Source organism: Athene noctua, chromosome 1 (assembly GCF_965140245.1).
Source record: "Athene noctua chromosome 1, bAthNoc1.hap1.1, whole genome shotgun sequence".
NCBI lineage: Eukaryota > Metazoa > Chordata > Aves > Strigiformes > Strigidae > Athene > Athene noctua.
The window spans coordinates 201,058,172-201,079,783 of NC_134037.1; the positions used below are offsets into that span (position 1 = coordinate 201,058,172).

Genomic DNA, 21,612 nt, shown 5'->3' on the forward strand with positions numbered 1-21,612 from the left:
CCACCTCTGTGAATTTTTATGGACACAGCTGAGATTTATGGGGGTACTGAAAGTATAAATCAAAGTGACTATCTGTAAGGAAAAAAGTGATCTATCAGGCTTGAATACAAGGAAAGAGCATGGAACATCAGAGGACTGGAACATCCCTAAAACATCTATTTTTCCAGTTATGTGGGACTAATTAAAAAACCCACAACTTTTCTCTATGAATTTACCTTGTATTGTTAGACTGTCACAAGCACATTTGTAGACAAATGGCACAGCTATAGAAAACTGTTATTTTCAAGATTGATATTTCTTTCTGTTGCATTTTAAATGACAAAATAATCACACATTTGAAAAGAAAAATGGCATCCAAAGATAAAAGGAAGGAAAAGAAAGAGAGAGGGCATGGAAACATGCAATGCCTTCCTGGCTTCATATCTATAGCAGTCAGAAACAAAGAGGCTGCTTCCTAAGTATGTTGAATTGGGGAAAGTTGTGGTAACTGGCCACTCACAGTCTCGAAAATTTTCATCTTGAGCTCTTGTGTGTGAGGGAAAGGAAGAGTGGGGATCAATATGACAATACTAGAGTAATTACCATTTTCCATTGTATTAGTGCTTGTTAGAAAAGATGATGACTGAAAACACACAAAACATCAGACATAAGGCTTTGCACTTAATGACACCAAAAATTGTCTACTGGGATCTTTTCTATACCATTCACTTTTCTGCACTGTAATTTTTAAGCCCTTTTTGAAGACCAACCTTATAATTTAGTGGTGAATGATTTCCTCAGTGATCAAGCAAAGAGGTTCGAAAGAGAAATTCAATCACTTCATTAAAATGACTATTTTATACATGAAATTAATGGAAAGTTTTCTTATTGACAGTGAAGAGGGCACCTGCACAGAAAATCTGTAAAAGAAGATATATCAGTTCTGTGATCTACAGATATTGTCGCAGAAGGGTTTCACTGCTTTCTAAGGGGTGGCAGAAACAACACAAGCAGAGAGAGCACACACTGCAGTGCACATCATTGTTCTGTGGGAGGAAGGAAAGTTTTACACATCTGGGAACAGTGGTCTGACAATGCAAACACAAAATGCACTCCCTGATCACAGTCCAGCTTCTGCATGAATGTGCATATTAACATTTTCCCCAGACTGAAGTTGTTTAGTTTTACACACAGATCTTATTTAATGGTGGTATATTTCAGCCTATAAATGTTGGGTGATAGAGATCTCACATAACGAGAGGACTAAAAAACCACCCTCAGAATCACCTTGCAATACTGCGAACGTTGTATTGGTTTACCTACACTACCAAAAGCCATAATGGTACAATCACTTAGGAGAACTAGCAACCTCGTTTAAACTGAAAATGGTGACATTAACCTGAACAGCTGTCAAACTCATAATCGTTTCTGAAATAATTTTCTACAGTTAAGTAGCTTTAAGCTATATTTCTAATATACATATATGTAATGACATGATTTTTAATGACAGTATGTTTGAGTATCTTACATATATGTACTACATAAAGACATTCTTATATCGCTATATATATTACAGCTTTGGAATATCCATGGTAATATGAAGCAATTGGCCCAAAATAATAAAAGTAGGTATTTTTTCCAGAAGATTTTTCTCACATTTTTTCTTTCCTGTCTTTCTAATCTCTCCTTTTATACCCTTTCTTTACCAGAGCTGAAGACCATTTACAAGCTGATCTATCACTTTGTCACCTCTCTTTCTGTTGTTTTTGTTTTTTTTTTTCACTTTGGTTGCCAGATTCATTACTGAGCTAGTACCTACTGTAACTATAAGGCTAAACTTAATGTGCTAGAAAAGCTAGTGCATACTCTTATTATGAGGCTAAATTTCACATGCCAGGAAGCAATGTTTACAGTAACAGACTCTATCTGCACCGAGAAAAAAAAAATAAAAAATATCAAGAGCAAATCAAGAGCAAATTGACAGTATAATTTCAAAAATCTTATCTCTGTATTTCACATCATCATCAAGATAAACAAAGTTCCGCAGTTCTTTTGAAACACACCAAATTAATAGAAATTTTGGAAATTTCAGTCAAGGATCTGCTGATAAAAATCAGCTTCTGAATGCAATGAACACACGGGAGTAGTTGTCAATCAAAAAGCCTCGATTTGCGCTTTAGAGGCTCGCTCTCCATTTCTGACATGATTCCCCTGCTCAGTCTTGTAAAATGATCTTACCTTTCAGGAATTGCTTCTGTCTTTATGTATCATAATCCACATGCAGATGCCGTGGGAGATGTATTCATTCAGATCCCTCCCTACACAGATTTAGATGACTTGCTGCTTTAAGATACTAGCTGTGTATAGGTTCAATAGAAAGTGGTCAGCTATTTGTCTTCATATGATGCCCTAGCAGTCATAATGCTTGCAAAAACACATATTTAAAATTCTGAGCTCAAGCTCCCTCTCAGGACAGCATCAAACACCACAGAATTACAACCTAACAACTCCCCCTTCACAATGGGGTGAAACCCCAATCATACTGAAACTCTCCGTGACTCCAAAGGGGAGGGATTTCCCCTTTTAGTTATTTACATTAACTCTTAATCCAGGATTATATACTGCTTAATACATGAACTACCTCTCAGCTTTTACTGCATCAAGTCTAACAATAACCACTACTGACAATACTACTTTGACTCTTTAAGGTGCTTTTATCTAAAATGAGAATAAAACCCCAATGTTATGTCTCATTTCTCATATTGCAATGGCTTAAGCAAACAATGAAAAAATAGGGGTATCTTATGATCTTAACAGCCATTATTTACTAAGATTGTTCAATCTTCTATGTAAAGGTGCAATATTAAATCAAAGAACAGAAAAATTAATCAAAATAACTGGGCTTGAAACACCTATGGTTCCAAAAGGGTTGTTATCTAATGGATTTTACTATTAAAGTCAATATTACACTTGCTTAAAGAAAACATGACAACTTCACTTATTTATGTTACCAGAATGATATGATCTCATCAAAATTTGACTAAGCAAGAAATCATGAATTTATAAGAGGCCAAATCATGCCTTCCTGATTCATATATAAGTTTGATGCAGTAGAAATTCACACCTAGTTTAACTCTATCGACCAAGAAAGATCTAGCGCACTGAACTACTACACTCAGGATTTTAAGGTAAGAAATATTTGGCCTGAACTCTCAAGAAGGCAAGACACAATCTACTCTATGTAGCCAAAGCAAAGCATTATTGATGAAAGCAGCTTTATGCAAATTTTCAACTATAAATTACTTCTAAAACTTTGGCATTGCAATGTTCAGACATCTATTTAGAAACACTGTTTTGTTCTTTTTGGATGCTTATCAGGCATCTTATCAGATAAAGCTTTGTTCATGTGAATCTAATTATTCAGGTTTTTGCTAAGTTCTTTCCTGTTGGCGCTTCCTGCGAAGTGACTTCAAACTGTTTCATTTTATGAATAAACTGAGTGATTCCAAACAACTTTTGCTAGAAGAGGAATAAATTAATGATTGGGAGCTCAGAATCATTTTGGTCTTCAAAGCCTTCAAAGGATTTAAAATATAAAATTTAACTCTTCCCCTCCCCCACATTGAAGCGGGTCATTTTTAGTAAAGTAACTTAGCCTCAGATTTCTTCAGAGCTAGTGCATTACACTATCCTGTATAATACCAGAAGTGCTAACAGCCTAAAACATTACCAAACAGTGGTAGTCTGAAGATTTTTGTTTAAGAAAAAATCAGAATCAAGTAAGTTTTTTCTTAAAAAAATTAATGTGGTATCTTTCTATTTACAGGCCCCAAATCTAGAACTACTATTTTACTCCAGTACTAGTCAGAGTGGAAGATAGAAAATTTGAAAGAAAAATCCATGGGAAAAAGACTTAGCTATGAAAACCACAAAATACTCATATTATATAATTTTAATTACTACTGGTCTTTTTACAGTTACTCACTATACTCATTATAAATTTAGCCAATTTAAGAGAAGATTATTAATGCCAAATAGACTTCTCTCATTTCAGTGATACTTCCTAGGAAAAACTGAATAAAGAAAGGCAAACGATCTAAATCAGGAATACGTTTTAATTACAAAAGAATCTGAATTAATAAATTTTGAGATAAACCAAAAATTTCATGAAAAATCAAAACCTTCCACTTATATTAAACATTTGGCATGTATTCAGCCTTAGACACACTACATTTAGGTATCTATATAGAGCGTTCTATATTTAAACTCTTACTATTAAAGAGGATGTAGTCAGTGCAGTTTATGAAGCCACAAATGTGGTTCGGTTCACCCTGAAGCATACACCTACATGTAGTTCTATATAGAGCTGAGTAAAGACTCAATCTCCTTTGATTACCAGTGGGAGCCAGGACAACCAGACCATGTGGAGACACACACAAAGACCTAATTTTAGGTGTTAGGTGTTGAATCCTATCCTTGGTTTCAAAGCAGTGAAAACTTTGTTTCTTAGTACTTTTTCTCAGTAATATGAAGTAAATATCAAAATGAAAATGGAAATAATCATATATAGTGATGTTTCGTCAAAAGTGACATATTCTATGTCTAACTATAATAGAACAGGTTTTCCTGAAGAGAAAACATTTCATCAGGGGAAAGAGAAAAAAAAGAGCAGACCTACTGTAGTCCACAGAAGATGAAAAAATAACTAACTAGTTTCCTCCCTTTTCTCCATTAAGGCAATAATCCTAATGGATATAATACTCTGATCTTGTTGAGAGGGTCTACATGTACTCCAGAATTAAATCCTCAAGAACAGGTACTCCATAACACATAATTTCAGAGTTCATTGAGAAATTAGGACACAAATGTTAACTGCTGGAGGAAGGACCTCAACAACAAAGAGGCACTAAAATAAGAAAAATATTAATATTAAAGTTGTTTTCCTACCTGTGTGCAGACAAATTACTGAGGTACAGGGTGTATTTTTCTTCAGCAGACAGCCCATCCATCATCAAGTAAAAAACATGAAAATTACTCTGGTTGAGAGGCTGCGTAATGACACGAGACTTCTCCAACATGTATGTATAAATCCTAGCTGATTGAGAAACAAACATATAAACATATAAATTTATCATTATACTGATTGCTCTAAACTTATATATTTTAAACCATTGCAACAGTGAAGAATAATCAATGTTACTTATAAAACGATCTGAGGTGAGCATATAAAAAATATTATTGTTCATTCTATCATGGTTTTGTATATAAATTACATATAAAGCCCTAATTCCATTAAAATTAGTGGAACAAATGTCTTACTGTCTTACATTATCTTAAAAATTACTCAGTTTTAAAGATAATGATGTTGATTTGTACTTTGTTTTATTTATTTGAGGAACCACTTGTATTTGGCAAGACTTTCTAAGAGACAAGCTATTAGTCACCTCACCGAAGACATCTGAGCATTGGCACCCATTCTAAGATCCTTCATCACAGAAAGAGAAAGATGCAAGAGAAATTCAAGACATCTTTCAAAAAATATCCTTGGAACTATTTCCTTTTTCTCTGTTGGTAACTAAGAACACTCAGGTTAATAGTTTAGATTACCCACCTAACTTCTAATAGATAGCTACAAAGAGGCAAATTCTCTACAGAACTAGACACCAACAAACTCACTAGCCTGCGCCTGGGAAAACATGGGAGTCTCAGAAGGACTATGATGAACTGGCCAAATGAGAAGCTATGTGAATCAGCACCTCAGGGAAGGAAATGAAAGAGGATGAACCTGACCATGATTTGCCTACAGAAATGCTGATTAATGGGTTCATATATAGCCTCAGGCACACTAAAGTTCTGAAAGAAGCAAAACACTGAAGCAAAGGAAATATTGGACCCTTACCTGCTTCATCAGACTATAGGCACTTTAGAGGTAATTGTGAAGAGACAGAGGGATATTCACTGTTTCAGGCAGATTACACCTCAGCCCTCTACTGAGTGTACGCCACTATGCAGTTCCAGATGTAGCAGGCTAAAGAGAACAAGGGAATGCCTAACTGTAGCTGGAGGTCAGGGCTGTGAGCAGGGACCTGATGCCAATTCCTGCTTACCCCACTGTTTGTATACTTCTCATGATTACTTACATAGTGGCTGTGGTGCAAAGACCAGAAGCATGTCCCTTCACACACAACTAAGACCCACACCACTAGGATGCAGTACATCGTGTTGCAGCTTTGTGTTTTTCAAACTCTGCAATATGGCAGAGTTTTCACAGGGTCTTAGCAAGCATCCTTACCTTGGAAAAGACTTAAGTTCCCAGGATAAGTTACACTTACATATTTTTGAAACCCTGTGAGCTGAGGAGGATATTAAACCATAGCTTCTTATAGTCTGGATGAGAATCACTTCCTTTATGAACTGGGAGTAGTTCTTGAACATTCAGTGACAGAGAATACTGGTACATGTATCTTGTAACACAGTATGTATGTTCTCTAAACATATATAATTTTTGAGCTGCTCATGTTTTTTAGATTTTTTTTTAACTTTTTTGAAGCAAACTGGGTTTAAAATAAAAGAGCACTGAGTTATTCAGTGCAGTCAAAACTTACATTTCTAGGAATATGCAAAAGCACAGCTTCAGATGTCTGAGAGACCTGAAGTTTGAAGGCAGAGTAGGAGTTTAAAGACTTCTAAAGATGGGAGTAGTGGAAACAGTATTTTCAGAATCAGTATGGGACTCAAAGGTATCGCTCAATGCAATGCTGAGCAAAGTTATGCAGGTTAGATCTCAGCATGTGAGAGTGCGTATTGGAAGCCCGGTAGTTGCATTAGCCTAACGGCTAGGCTAGAAGCCAGAACGTTCCTGCTGCCATACAGCTGTTAATATCCACAGTAGCTCATTCAGAGCTAGCTTGGTTATTGCTATACTATCTGTATTTGTCTGGTAATTATATTTTAAATTTCACCTAAGCATCTTCCTGTCTTTTGGAGAGCTCTAAGTTTCTGTCAATACTGTTAAATTAAACACAGCAAACTTTAAGTTACTTAAAGTTGCGTGTATGAGGAAATACAGCCTGTGAGAATATTGTTGAAAGAGAGTGTAGAGTGGAGGGAAACAAAATCAGTGAATCTTGAACATACTGTTGTCAGGAAGATCTCAGCAGTTAAGTGCTGTCCCTGAACTAAGTATAACTATGCATGGCCTCACAAAGTGCTGCTCTGCACAGGCCAAACCACCCCAGACACATACCAGTTAAGCAGTAGGGAAGGTGAGTGGTACACTACCCAGGAGCATCCTCTACCCTCTCTTGTATTTAACAGCACAGGCATGGCCTGATACATGTGCTGGCAACCAAAACCATGCCTGGGATTCTAGCTACTAAAGAGACAGTAGGACTGACAGAGTTGTACAGCTGACTTGCTGAACCAAGGAGACATGATCTGGCCCATTTAATCATCCTACAAAAAGCAGAAGTGAATTCCTTCTATTATGGAACCTGTAATATGAGAAATTGTGTACCAGCCACCTAGACCTCTGTTGCTACACTATGGAAAAAAAGAACTGTGCTGAAAGTAAAAGGGCACACTTGGGAAATCATTAAGCTGGTAGCAGGATATGTTTCTGAATCCAGTAATTTTGCAGCACACTACAAATTGAAGCAATGCAATCTTAACCTAACATGGCAGGACTGGCCCAGACACACATTTTCATCACCATCAACCATTACCTGTCTGCCATTCCTACAGGGCAAAACAGAACAGATGAACCTGAAGGATAATTTCCATCTTTTACTGTGCTTGTAGCATTTATCAGTAAAACTAACCCCACCATCAATTAATTTGAAAAGAGGCCATTACTAGTCTTTAACAACTCTTTTTGTGTGCAATGATCTTCACTAAAGCTTTCATAACTATCACTTAGGTGTTTTTAACAGTCATCGTTTAATAAAAGCAAGAAAAATGTTACTGGAGGTCATCTATCTGATTAATTAATACATTTAACTTTAATGATGGGCAACACCACTTATTTAGATGACACAAATTAATTTAGTCCTTTTCAGGTACTTCAAGTCACCTGCTTTAATAAGGCCAAATATAGTTCATCTCATTAGCATCTCCAGCAGTGGGAAGAGATGTCAAGAAAAGTCAAGCTTCTGATCATCAAGAATCAAACACAGCATCATCTTAATGGAGCTAAAGTAATTCATAAAGAAAACTGTCACAGTAATATGCTTTTCTACAAAGTGTAATTATATGTTTGTTAATCTATGTGTGAAATAAAGGGGAAAAATAATAGAGTTCCAGGGCAAAGTCTGCCATTCTTGTGCAATGGTAACTGTGCTTACAGGCACGAGGAAATTTTTACTTCCTTTTACAGATCACTTGATCTACTGAGCAGCTACAAAGTCAGCAAGCAGACTCTCTATTGGAAGTGTGGCTAGTGAAGTCTTTCTTTCAGCTATCCATTCTTTGAAACTACACTTCTAAAAAAACATGTTGTCCTAAACAGCTTTTGTTAAAGACAAAAGAGCATTTGCTGAAATGAGCAAAAGAGCTGAAACACAGTAAAGAAACACATCAGAGAGCTTAGCTGGCTGCAGTCTTTCTTATACCAAAAAAATAAATTAATATCTGAAATTTTTTAATTGATAAAAAAATGTTTGTAACACACACAGGTGAATATGAATTCTGCTTCTTTTTACAAATCAAATTAGAACCTTCCATTTCAGTGCAACTTAAGAAAAAATAAATCAGGCTTTGCTTTTCAAAAAGTGAAGACTGAGAGAAGCAAGGCCTGAGAAGCAAGTCAGGAAAATCTAGAGAATAAGTTTGTCAGGCTTGATTTTCTCTTCCTAAGCTTCTTTATTAACAATTTGAGGAAACTGACAGAAACCTTACCTTTCAATTTACTTTGAAATCATGTCAATTTACCTGAAATTACTCCCTTCCTTTCCAAATAAAATATAATGCAGTAATTTTACTTCTGGAAATAAATAAATAATCAGTCTTTTACTACTATGCAGTGGGTGTGAATCATTGTCTATGAATGATTATGATTTTTTGGCAGAAGATCAGTCCTTGAGTTCTGTTATGAATTTATTTTAGAAACTTAATGAAATCACTGGCCTGTAGCTTATTCTGTACTTCTTCTGATGTAAGACTTTTTACTAGTTCCCACTGCCTGACCTTATTCAGTCACAAAGAACAATGAGTTAATCTGGGTTATACCTTCTCCACCTGTTTGATCGGACTAAAGCAATGAAACATACCTGACCAAAAAGCCCCTTGTCACAGAAAAACTCCCATTTGAACCCAACAACACAGCACACCTCATCTTAAACAAGAGTTAGGGAAGACATAAAACCTCTACAGGTATCTGTACTGACTTCGAGTAGAACCACACTCAAGAGCTCCATCCTTGTTTTCAAAACTTTGTGACATAGATCCAGTTTATGAGAAAGACTGAATCAAGCCTGTAGATGAAAATTATGGTGAATGTTTTTGTTATTTAGGTATATTGGACTTTCTTCTATAAGAATAAACCTTATTTGACAAAAGTCAGAGCTTTTCCAGGGTCTAGGCATAAAAGAACTTCAGCATGAACAAAAAGCTGCCACAAACTTCACTGATGTCCACTCAAAATGCAAGGAACGCTACCCTGAGCTTGCCCTCTATAATAAAAATGCATACATGTGCTTTGCATGCCCCTTCCTTAGTAAAATGTTCTGGATCTCCACCCTTAAGATCTGTCTGTTAAGGAGTTTAAACAACCTAAACCCTTTGATGGAGGCAGTGTTGTATCACTTGGATTTTTGTTTACAAATCTGACATATTTAACCCTATTTGTCTCAACGAGTTATAGAGTCATGTCTCAGCAGAATCAGGTGCTCTGCATATTTATATTTTTCATTCATGTTTAAACAGTGCAAGACAATAAATACTGCTGCAAATGATCTTGCAAATAGATATAGAGAATCACTGGATGAGATTTAAACCAGCCAAAGACAACATCCCTGATGCTTTTCTCAATGTTGGTGGTGTAAATCTGGGACAATTTCACTCAGAAATGATGTTTAGCAGTGGCCTAGAAAAGGCAACATCTACAATGCAAATCAAAGAGCATGAACAACTGCAACTTACAAAAATATAAAACACACTTTTACTGCTGCAAATTACAGAATTAATAATTACAGAACTTTTGGCTACCTTAGATTTGTTAAGAGTAATTGATTAAGTTCCTAAATATCTGGGGAATAATAGGGCAGATAAGTGTTTATATTTGTTAATGGACTGGACTACCTCTAGATTTTCTCGTTTAATATCTGTGGTTTGAAAATCATAAAAACACAATATTAGTGTCCCAGAAAGCTGACACAAGAGCCTGGTTAACTGATTCCACATTTATATCATTCACAGGCAAGGGTGTGAATTAAACTGGCAAGTCTGGGTAAAGCTGCTTGAAAACTCAAGTCTCTGCAATCTCAAGAAAGGCACTTAAAAATTGTGGGAACACATGGCCTTGAGGACTTGAGGCTTCTGTTCCTCACCTGAGGAAGAGAATGACACAACCTTAGGCCAGAAGTACTGTGAAAATTAAGCTATTTATGCTCCTGAAATGCTCATACAATGAAAAATGTTGATGAACAATATAGAAAATCAACAGAAAAGCTAGAATTCTGGTTTTAGAGCAGAATAAAATGGCAAAAGCCACACATAAATCAATGAAGGGAAAACAAACTATTTAGTAGCAGATCACTGAAGAAATATAGTCCATTCTCTGCACTGAATGAAGCTGGGGTAGGGTGGAAAAACAACAACCTTAAATTTCTATGCATAAGGCAACCCAAGAGCATCTCAGATAACTTCAGTTCTGGCATTTCCTAATGTTCATACGCTTGACTTTTCAAAATTAGTATCATTTTCATCTGTTTGCATTTGTGCTCTGTGTGTGTAACAGAAAAATTGTGCACGCAATGTAAATGTGATAACTAAATGTACACAAATTAAATATATACAATACAAAGGATTTCTAAAATGTTAGTTTTAGGGATTGAACTTTATTTTCACAAGTCTAATTCAGATGCAATTTAGTCCATTGTAATCCTCCCACAACAGTTTATAAATGAAGGAAAACCCCCACACTGTTTAGTTTCACATTTTCTTTACAAATTCTCTATATTTATTGTAAAACAAACCAGAAAAAGGCGATAATCTTTTACTGGCATGCAGTGACATTTTTACTGGACAAACTATTAGTTTTGGAAGTCTTCATCCAGTGGCATCTAATTTACTTAGATCAAAAGTGTGTTTCACCACAGAGCTTTTCCATCCAGGAAGATCAGTGTCAGTAGGAAAGAGTCTGTGTACAGTTATTTCTTCACACAGCTCTTGCTTTAGCACATTGTAACTTTATGATGACCTATGCAGACCAGAAGTGAAACCTCTCCCTGACTGTATTGGAAGATCAAAGTTTTCAGAATCAAACTGAAGTTTTGTCCAATATATATATATATTTTTTTTTTTTTTTTTTTCACTAACAAACACTTACTGGGGATTAGCAGACTCCCACTTACTCTGAAAGCAGGCACAAATTCCACACGATCTTACTTTCATGAGAATAAACATCAGTATGATTCCTAGTTCATTTAGAAGAAGCTCAAAGATGCAATAAATTACTTCTAAGTTCAGTATTACAGAGTATACTTGTGTTTTGCTTGCCCTAAACAGATGAGTTTATCACTTATATAAGGGATACTTAAAATACCAATTACAATATTAGATACAAATGCAAAAAAATAATCTCTTTGTTACTTTTATTTCAGAGTAAAGCAATACACAACTCTCAGAGTTTGTTATTCTTGGGCATAAAGGCAAATGTGATTTCCTGGGAACTGTAAGAGGAATCCGTGTTGGTGACTTTTTTTCTTGTCTTTCTCTGCCACCTACTGGTTGCACAGAAGAGGGTTCACCCTCTATATTACTCTTAACAAGCTATGAATTCACCTGCTATTAAACATATTCCTCTGACACTTCCTAAAACTCCCTTGTCTCTTTCACATACTTTAAGTCCATTGATGCCTAACTCTGTATGGCACACTGGGATCCCTGATCTACTATCTCTGTGGGTGATATCAAAATAAACAGATTAAATTATACTTACCTGCAATTAATGTTTTTTTCTTCTCACAAAACTGTAGCTCAAAATATTTTATATAGCAGCTGGAAAAATCATTCAAGGGTGTCTTAGCATGTCCAAAGGCCTCCAAGATACAGTTTACCTGCAAGACAATGGTAAAGAAGTGATAAGAGAGGAAATAAACAGGAAGATATTTCAGTAAATATCAGTGAGGTTGTTTGTGATCCATAAATGGGGAAAAAAAGACGGTTGTTCAGCTTGGAATTTAGCAAATTTCTTGTAAGTTTTGTCTTTTTTTTTTTTGTAAATAGAAATTAAAATAAGACAGTTCAAAATTTAAAAAAAAAAAAAAAAAAAAAAAGGCTGTCAGAATAGTGGAAGTTGTAAATGGAAGGGGGAAGACAATGGCTCATATGCGAGCTGTGTCCTTACTGGTAGATTGGATACATGTGACTGAAGCCATATGCCCAGAGCTAGCATGCTTAGCAAAAAGATTAGAATCTGTGAAAGCAGCTATGCTTACAAAGTTACAGTCAGTTAATACTAATAACCAGCAAAAGAATTTACAAGTGTCACAGAATCATAGAATCATTTAGGTTAGAAAGGACCTTGAAGATTATCTAGTCCAACCGTTCACCTAGCACTGACAGTTCCCAACTACACCATATCCTTAAGCGCTAAATCGACCCTACTCTTAAACACCTCCAGGGATGGGGACTCCACCACCTCCCTGAAAATGATGCCAGAAATGGCATAAATTACTGATTTCAAATACAACTACTTCAGCATTATACTAGCAAAAAACTGAGCAAAAAAATGTTTTAGACTTTTTTATGGCATCTCTCACATGCATTTTCATGTTACATCTTCATGGTCACAGCAATTATTTTAAAAGAGCATTTAAAAGAAAAAGTATTAAATATGACATCTTTATTCCATGTTTTCTCTGTATTTAGCTTTTTTGTGTAAAATTAGTTCCTTACACATTGAAAGATTCCCTTCAGTACTTCCCTCTTTTGCTTCCTAAGAAATTGATTGCAATGTGGCCCAAATACACTGTTGTTCTGATATAACAGTGTTTTGCTGAAGCTGGATGACCTAGCTGGGGAGGAAAGAGGGCTGTGGAGTGGCACAGACAACACGTGCTTCCAATGAAAAAAGACAGAAGCTCTAAAAATCAGACCCTTCAGAATTATTAATTAAAACAGCTCTTTGAGCAGTAGGTGGCAGCAGAAAACTGGTCAGCCTACTTTGTTTCCACTCCAGTAGTGTTTAGGATGTATTTGCTCATTAGGCTAATTCAGCACTTGGTTTAAACCATGCAGCTTTATTAAGTCTAATATGCATAACTTCAGCAGGAATGAATCCAGGCTATTGTGTTCATAAAGCACCTTAAGCGGCAGCTAAACCAGAATCTCTACTTGATTCCTCATGCATTTCTCTGCAGTCAGGTGTCCCATCTACAAGGCATCTTTTATAACCAAAAGGCAATTATTATTTCTTAATATGTGATACTTCTCTTCTGCCTGCATTGATTAAGACTCATTGACATGTATACTGTTAAACTAAACAAGACCAGGAGCAGACCTCTCTAACCTCAACGGCAAGTGGCATCATAAGGTTTACATTCAGACATCTAAAACCTCTTCTTTTTTCAAGAATAGGGTGGACATACTGTTGTGAATGGTCTCTGGCACATGCTGTCCCCTGTACTGTGGTCAGAGGATCTGTTGGGGATTTAAACTCTGTCAGGGAGCAGGGTAAAAACTGCATGTTAGGGATTGTTTTTCAGTTTACTACATAGATGTAGAGTAGGTTAAAATAATCTACAAAGATAACTAATTTTTAGATGGAGAAAATTAGGCCAGGTCAGCCCCTTCCACACTGATTCCTCTTCTTAACTGAGAATATCTTATTCCATTTGCACTGGATCATGATGGTTGTCCCTGGAAATTTTCCTGTTGTCAGGAGACAAGTTGCAGGAGAGCTAGTATTCCTTCCCACACCTCCTGATTCCCACTTCTGCCATATTTGTATCCAAAGCACACAGTTTTCAGTTGCTTATTCACCAAGTTACTTATTCATTTAATTCTACTCATTACTTAATCTGAACATTAGGGAAGAAAAGGACTGGGAGGGTCTGACCTGAATTTTGCAGTTCTACTTGAGTAACACCTATGGCCTGATCAGTTCAAGGCTGTAAGTAAGCCTGTGTAGGTAGTAAATAAAAAATACACAGTGGAAATAGATATCACTTGTAGGTATGGCTTCCGGGTTTAAAATAAAGCGTACTGTCCCTGTACAATGGTATTAATGCAACACTACAGTTCAAAATTTAAATCAAAAAAGTGAACAGTTAACAAGGGTATTCTTAATATTGTCACATGAAATCTAGATTAAATGGGTCAGTTTAAGAGCAGCATCAGTGAATCAGATAACACTGTGAAAAACACTTTAACATGGCAGTTGTATGACTATATGTAAAGCTGCAGCTTATTAATTTTTGATGTTTTCAGTGTCATCAGGCTTTTTTAATATCTTCAAAACCACAAATGCAACACTATTTACTAAAATCCACCCAAAATCCATAGGACTTCTATTACCTTATCAGCTGGAATGTACAAAATACAAACTAGTGTATCTGTAGACTTTCCCACATCCCAGTAATCCTGATCTGTAGTTTGTCTGTTAGTGTCAGCTGTACTTCTGACACTATTTTATCATCCTTCTGGACTGAATCTGAATAATTCCAGAAGAAAGCAGTGTGTTTTGAATGATGCATGTGATGCTACTAAAAAAAAACACAATGAAAGATTCCAGAGTTCTGTTGGAATATCATGTCTGTGGCAAGTGAAAGCTAAAAAAAAAAAAACTATCTTGGGTTGACTGTAAGTGCTGTAGGGAAAGGTCACCACAGTGGGTGAAAGAGTCTAAACATATTTTTTAGAGTATTAAACTCAGAACTGTGCTAATGCAGAAATGCAGACTGTGCTAAAACCTTCTGTGTGAATCTGTCTCTGAGATGGGATCTCTGATGAGAAATATGATCAAGAAAGGAAATTTTTTTAAAAAATTTGAACTAGCAATCCAGGGTTCAGCATAATTTATAATGTCAGTATGAGTTACAGCTGTAATAATGAAACACAAGCTGCAATGTTCAGTCAAATGAAAATCTTACAACGTATTAATAAGGAGACAAATTCATCTGATATGTGAAGCAGGTTCTCATGATTTCATGATATGGACTGGGCAGAATTTGGTTCTGCTGTGGGAATTAAATATAATTGAGCAAATATTCAAAACTCTTGCCTATTTCATAAATATATTTAGTATACAAATACTGGGCCATATAACTTTGTTCAGTTCTTGCAGTTTTCCTGCAGCTTTCCAGTTTCTGTCTTACACACTATTACTTCAAATACCTCAGCACTTCTTGTACTGTCCAGAGAAGCACCACTAAAACCATACAGACATTTATTTACTACTGAGATTAATTTATTTACTTACTGAAAGCAACTAGTACACATTTAGGAAACAGTACCTTATCACACAAATGTTTCCTACTCACTGAAACACTGCTTTCCAAAGTCACAAAAACATACAGAAACAACGGCTTCGACTTTTTAGATTCCTCTCATCAGATCACTGTGATCTTAATCCTGTTCCCTTGCAGGTCAAATCAGAGAAAGAAAGCTCCTTTGACCTCAACAGTGAAAACAAAACCTTCGTGAACTTCTGCATAGCAGATGCCTTTTTCCTTACAGTTCAAATGTCTTTGCCTATTCAAGAGACCAGATTTTTGATCTGTTCTACTCAGTGATCAGAATGCTACTTACATGTTTTATCTTTGTATCAAAGGTATTTCTGCTGGAGCTGGCTCTGCAGGCGAGGTGCTTCACTATCTGTTTGCAGGCTTCAGTCTTCCCAGAACCACTTTCTCCACTGTAAAATGACAGGCAACAAAGGGGGGGGAATCACTGTTATTTTCACATTTGATATGTTATATGTTATTTATATTCTCTGCTAGCTCTGGCTTTAAGATATCTCAGTCAAACTTTCATTTCAAATAACAGAAGGTTTATGGATGACAAATAATAAAGAACTGAACGTAGGAGAAAAACTGGTTGACTGTGTATGTTCATGAGGGCTGTCAGAGCTGTCAAGCTATATTGTCTTGTACCACAAGCCAAGCCAATCAAATCTAAAGCTTTCAAGACATTTTGAAGGTATTTATAGCAAAGATTTTATCTCCTCCTTTATCTTCTGTCCAGCAAAGGAGCTTGCTTATGCTGCCTGGTTCTCTTTGCAGATGGGGAAATACTACAGAGGTAATGATGGGAATCAGAAGGAAAGTGTAGAATACAAGAGGAAGAAGGGAAAGGAAATAGGAAAGGAACAGGAATGAAAAGAAAAAGATGATTGATTTTACAACCTGCCCAGCTTCTGCAGTGCAATACACTCTGGCTTCATGATCCTGTTTCACTTAATTTCTTGTTCATGATGTGGAATGAATATTGCAATGAATAAGAATCTCTGAGGGGGGAAATGAGCAAAGAAAACAAGGGTGGGAAGAAACAACAGAAAAGTGGAGGGATATAGGAGGGATGCAAACTCAGTGATACAAAGCTTGGGGAAGGAAGGAAGGAAGGAAGGAAGGAAGGAAGGAAGGAAGGAAGGAAGGAAGGAAGGAAGGAAGGAAGGAAGGAAGGAAGGAAGGAAGGAAGGAAGGAAGGAAGGAAGGAAGGAAGGAAGGAAGGAAGGAAGGAAGGAAGGAAGGAAGGAAGGAAGGAAGGAAGGAAGGAAGGAAGGAAGGAAGGAAGGAAGGAAGGAAGGAAGGAAGGAAGGAAGGAAGGAAGGAAGGAAGGAAGGAAGGAAGGAAGGAAGGAAAACAAAAGAGATGGAAAGGATAAAGTTAGTGAAGCTTGATTAAGAAATTAATGTAAGAATTTCTTACTTGAATTACAAGAAGTTGTTTTCTTTATAGACAACTGAACCAGAATGTAATTTAATGCTCTTCCTTCATTTATCTGCTTGATCAAACTCAAAAGACTATTTCTACAACAGCCAGTTAGAATTTTCACAAGTACAATGTCCATGCTGGCTGGTCAGTCTGTTATCTGTATAGTTTAGTTTCTCAAAATGAGAGCGTAGAAAATCTAGTATCTTTCTCGCTATTGTTTTATCTATTCAAATCTCATTTCAAAGGAGAAAACAATTAAATAAAGGAAGAAACTAAAGAGGATCCTCATACTCAGACAGGGATGGTGTCTCTGCATCATTTACTCAACTCTTATGCAACATACATGAAGCTCTGGCAAATAGCTTATTTGTTTGCCTGGCAAACTGTAATCTTACATGACAAGACAGATGTCTCATTACTAGATGTGATACATCAAAGTGCTTTTATCTATGTTGTCCCTCTATAACGAGCTGGAATTTAACCCTGGACTTCAAACTCCTATTAGCATCAGTAGGAGGTTCATGGTCCAAGACTGCAAAGGTTCGCAACCTGGATATATGTTATGCAAATACCTAAAATAATAGGTCACAAAGCAATATTTAAACCAGGCTTTATAAGAGAAGAAATCATAGTAAGTCAAGAAGGTCACTGTCACAGCTAATATAAAATTAACATCTCCACAGAATTGACAAGGTGCTCTGTAAGTGCAGCACCCATTGCTCAGATCTTCACCTTCTGACTTTCTGAAAGACTTTCAAAAGTCAGATGATATTTGGTCACCCTTTAAAATCTGCATGCACCTCTGCCCTCTTAATGATGACTTCACTCTTCAAATGCTAAATGTGCCGTGCTGCTTCTGTTCTTAAGAAGTAGCAGTAGCCTTCTCCCTTTATAATGGTAGTGTCCAAATTCCATGTTCCTTTGCGTGTTATCACTAACAGGAACAGAAAAATAGCAAAACAGGTCATTAGTCCTGTGATACTCCTCCCCTAGAGACATTTGATACTTTTGCAAATTACAGATCTTATGCCTGTATTATCCAGAAAGTCAGTGAGCTTACAGATAGATATAAATCTATCTTGCACCTTCCCTCCTACTGCCCACTCACACTGGCCAGTCCACTGGCAACTCTGTGACACGATGATGAAATAATTCCACCCCTCCACAACATAATTAATCCAAAATCATAGCTGCAACCTGTTATCACTATACCACAGGTTACCAACAAGATTAGCAACAGTGGCTCTTTGGTTATTTTGGCTGTTAAGGAGCTTCTCTGAAGTTAAAACATCTCTGAAGTTTAATATAAGTTACAGATGATGCTACTGAGCAGAAGTGTTCATTTATGTTTGAAAATCGGGTCTGAAATCATTCATAGTTTGTAACACATCACAACTTATCCAATGTGCACTGCCCTTTATATCCTGCAGATAAATATTTGTATAATTCTGAGGACTGAATAAGACTATATATTTAACAAGTTGTAGTATTTTATTATTTTATTTGCTTAGCTCCAACCTTATCTGACAAAAATAGCCTCTTTAACAGAAGGATTTTCCAAGATTAGCAGGATGGGTTTATTTTTCAAAAAATACTTCTCCCAACTGAAGAAATTTAAGGGAAGGGGTGGTGTGTGTGTGTGTGTGTGCGTGCGGGAAAGATATGCTAAAATAACGTTTGATGCACCTTCGAGTGTTTTTGAGTATTATGAAGCAGGCATGAAAATTATGATTAAAAATGGAAAAATGCCTTCTTAAAGAAAGGAATTAGAGTGTTTGCCATGAGTTTCCCTATTTGTTAATTTGTTTCACTTTTTAAATAAAGCTATGCTTTCTTTTTCATTCAAGCTGTGGCCCAGATAACACAGGACCACGCAAGTGTGCACAAAGCAGACAGTTTCTGTCCCTTATTGAATATTTCTTCTCAACATTGTTGTTTCCTAAACATTGCTGTGACACAGCTACAAAGATCTGAGACTCTCAGCTCAACTGTTAATTTTACAGTGATTGACATTTTGTTCAGCATTGTCACAGGAGCTTGTTGGCTGAAGTGTTTGCCAGAGTACAGTTCAGGGGTCAGAATTCACTAGAACTTGGCTGCTGAAAGAGACACAATGTCTCTTAGTTCTATGCATTTCAAAGGGTTATGTTCACTCCTAGCGAAATACATATTGAAGCCCTGAGAAAGAAATGCTATGTTAGGTAAAGTTTTATTTCTTGATACTATTGTTTGGAACATTTCAGGCAATAAATAACAATGAAAAAGTAATTTGGCACCTTGAACTAGAGCTTGTTTATTTTACTTCCTTTGAGGCTGAGTAAAATTTTTTGTAATGTCCCCATTGTCCACAATATTTTTGTTTGAACAATTTAATTCTGCTTAGAGAACAATTCCTCTTCTTTGTTTTAAATAATTGTTTTATCACTATATCTTTCAAAATGTAATTTACAATATGAACATTAGTTTCTTATGAATTTTGGTTAGACTGCCTCATCAAGGTGGAGGATCAGTTAGCATTGCAACAGAAAAGCATTCTGCTGCAGTAAAACTTCCTTAGAAGGCATTATGAAACAGGCAAAGCAAATAAGTTTATTTCACCGATAAAGAAGGTTGAGTTAGAGACAGTGTACTCCAAGAGAAAGGAAAATGGATGGAGTATTTGAAATCCTATGCTCACCATGAGCTCTAGGCAAGTTCTACTAAGCTTTCTCATTTTATCCCTCCTTTGGCTTTCTTGCTTTCCTATGTAACTACCTGATGGAGGGCCTGGTTCCTACTATTTCTTTATCAATATTTTGTTAATACAATCTTAATTATAATTCTAGTCTCTCTATCTTAAAATAATATGAATAATAAGAAAAAATAAACTCTGTTTTGAAATAAAACATTCAAAACTAAAATTGTTAGGAAAATGTCCAATTCGAATGAAGCAAAGAACACAAGATGTGCTACAACCAATGAAAGAAGCTACACTATGCAAATCCACTGCACTTGGATCATGATCCAGCTCTTCTGCTATCTTGTGCCATTCTAGCTGGGCCATTGGTACCATTTATGCCGGCAAGGTCTGTGCTAAGCATGTGCTTGCTGGACAGTCCACACGAATAGCCTGGCTATTCTCTTTCAGAATAGCTGTGGTTGGAGTTACAACTGCCTTCCTGATGACTCCCAAAACCCAAGAAAGCCCAGCTAAAATAGTCAGAAAACAGCAAACTCCAGGCATTATTAAGAATTCATTCTTGAAAGTACTGAGAAGTGCATCTTGCTTACCCTCAATTTCTGCATATTAGCCAGATTTGTCTGTATCTTTACGAATTCAGATAACTGGATCATTACTGTTTAGCAAGTGTCAATTCCAGTATAAAAGAATTATATAAATTATCTGTTTAGGGAAAAATATGACAAGATATAAAACATGGAAGGAGGAATGTACCTGCCATTTCAGATCATATAAGTGACAGGATTTTATTGTCTGTGTTTAATTTTCAATTATGACCAAAGGTACCACACTGAGAAGTGCAGGAACATGTAACAAAACAGTTTTAAAAACCTACTCCTGCAGTACAGAAATGCTGGAAAACTTCTGACAAAATTTGTTCATATAAGATTTCCACCAGTTTTAAAGAAAGATTAGATCAGCTAATTAGATAAGTGAGATGTTTTGTATGAACTTCTGAAACCAATCTCTTATTGTACCACCCTAAACCATGAGCATTACTACTCTAAATTTCCATTCTGATAGTAAGATATAACCAGGGAAGAGAGAGTAAGCTTGCAAACTTTTAGGTGGCAAAATAATTACTTTCTTCCCAATTTGCAGAGTCCATAAGTGAGACACTGGGTCTTACTCCACAACTAATGTTTCTAGATTTGAAATAAATACATGCAAGAAAGACCGTTAAATACAAAATAATGTGTTTTGTATCATCAGTAGTGACATGTGTAACTGAACAACCCTGCATGCTAGTTGGAAATTCTATTACAAAACTAAACAGGAAAATGTATTTCTAAATAATTTTTATTATAAATAGGATGTCTAAATCCATATCTGTACTGCAGTAGCCCATTGCATTTATGATATATTGAATTATAATTTTAAAATTATAGATTATTAACTTGAACAGAATGCCTGTGGTGACTTTAAACTGAGGAAATCAAAAGCTTTCAAGGTGTTCCACTTTAAAAGACAAGGATTTCTCTCAGTTCCAGATGATCTGGCTTAAAAATGTGATTTATATCACAATAAAACCATTGGATAGTTACATTCCCAACTGCTAACATATACAAAAACATAACATTTCATTTGATGTATTATGATTTTTTGATTCACCATCAGCATCCCATAAACCACTGGCTTGACTGACTAAGGATCCTTAGCTTTTAACAAGCCTATAAACTATACTTAGGCTTCCTAGATAGCTCCTCATGTATCTTGTCAGTGCTTAATGCATTTTCATACTCTGAACAGCAGTCAGAAGGAAGTTAATTATGAAAAGTCCACCTATTGGTTATTTAAGAGCATAATATAATGTTATTTTAT

At 36.0% G+C, this 21,612-nt stretch overlaps 1 protein-coding gene across 4 annotated transcripts in view; it reads right to left on the reverse strand.

Moving 5' to 3' along the window:
- MYO16 (myosin XVI) overlaps positions 1 to 21,612 on the reverse strand; it is a 405,417-nt gene that overhangs the window by 149,909 nt on the left and 233,896 nt on the right. For all 4 annotated transcript variants that reach the window (XM_074930682.1, XM_074930690.1, XM_074930699.1 and 1 more), the window contains exons 14-16: positions 15,949 to 16,054; positions 12,137 to 12,254; positions 4,927 to 5,074 (exon numbers count right to left, since the gene is read on the reverse strand). In XM_074930682.1, coding sequence (XP_074786783.1) covers positions 4,927 to 5,074; positions 12,137 to 12,254; positions 15,949 to 16,054 — 372 coding nt within the window. The remainder of the gene's footprint in view (positions 1 to 4,926; positions 5,075 to 12,136; positions 12,255 to 15,948; positions 16,055 to 21,612) is intronic.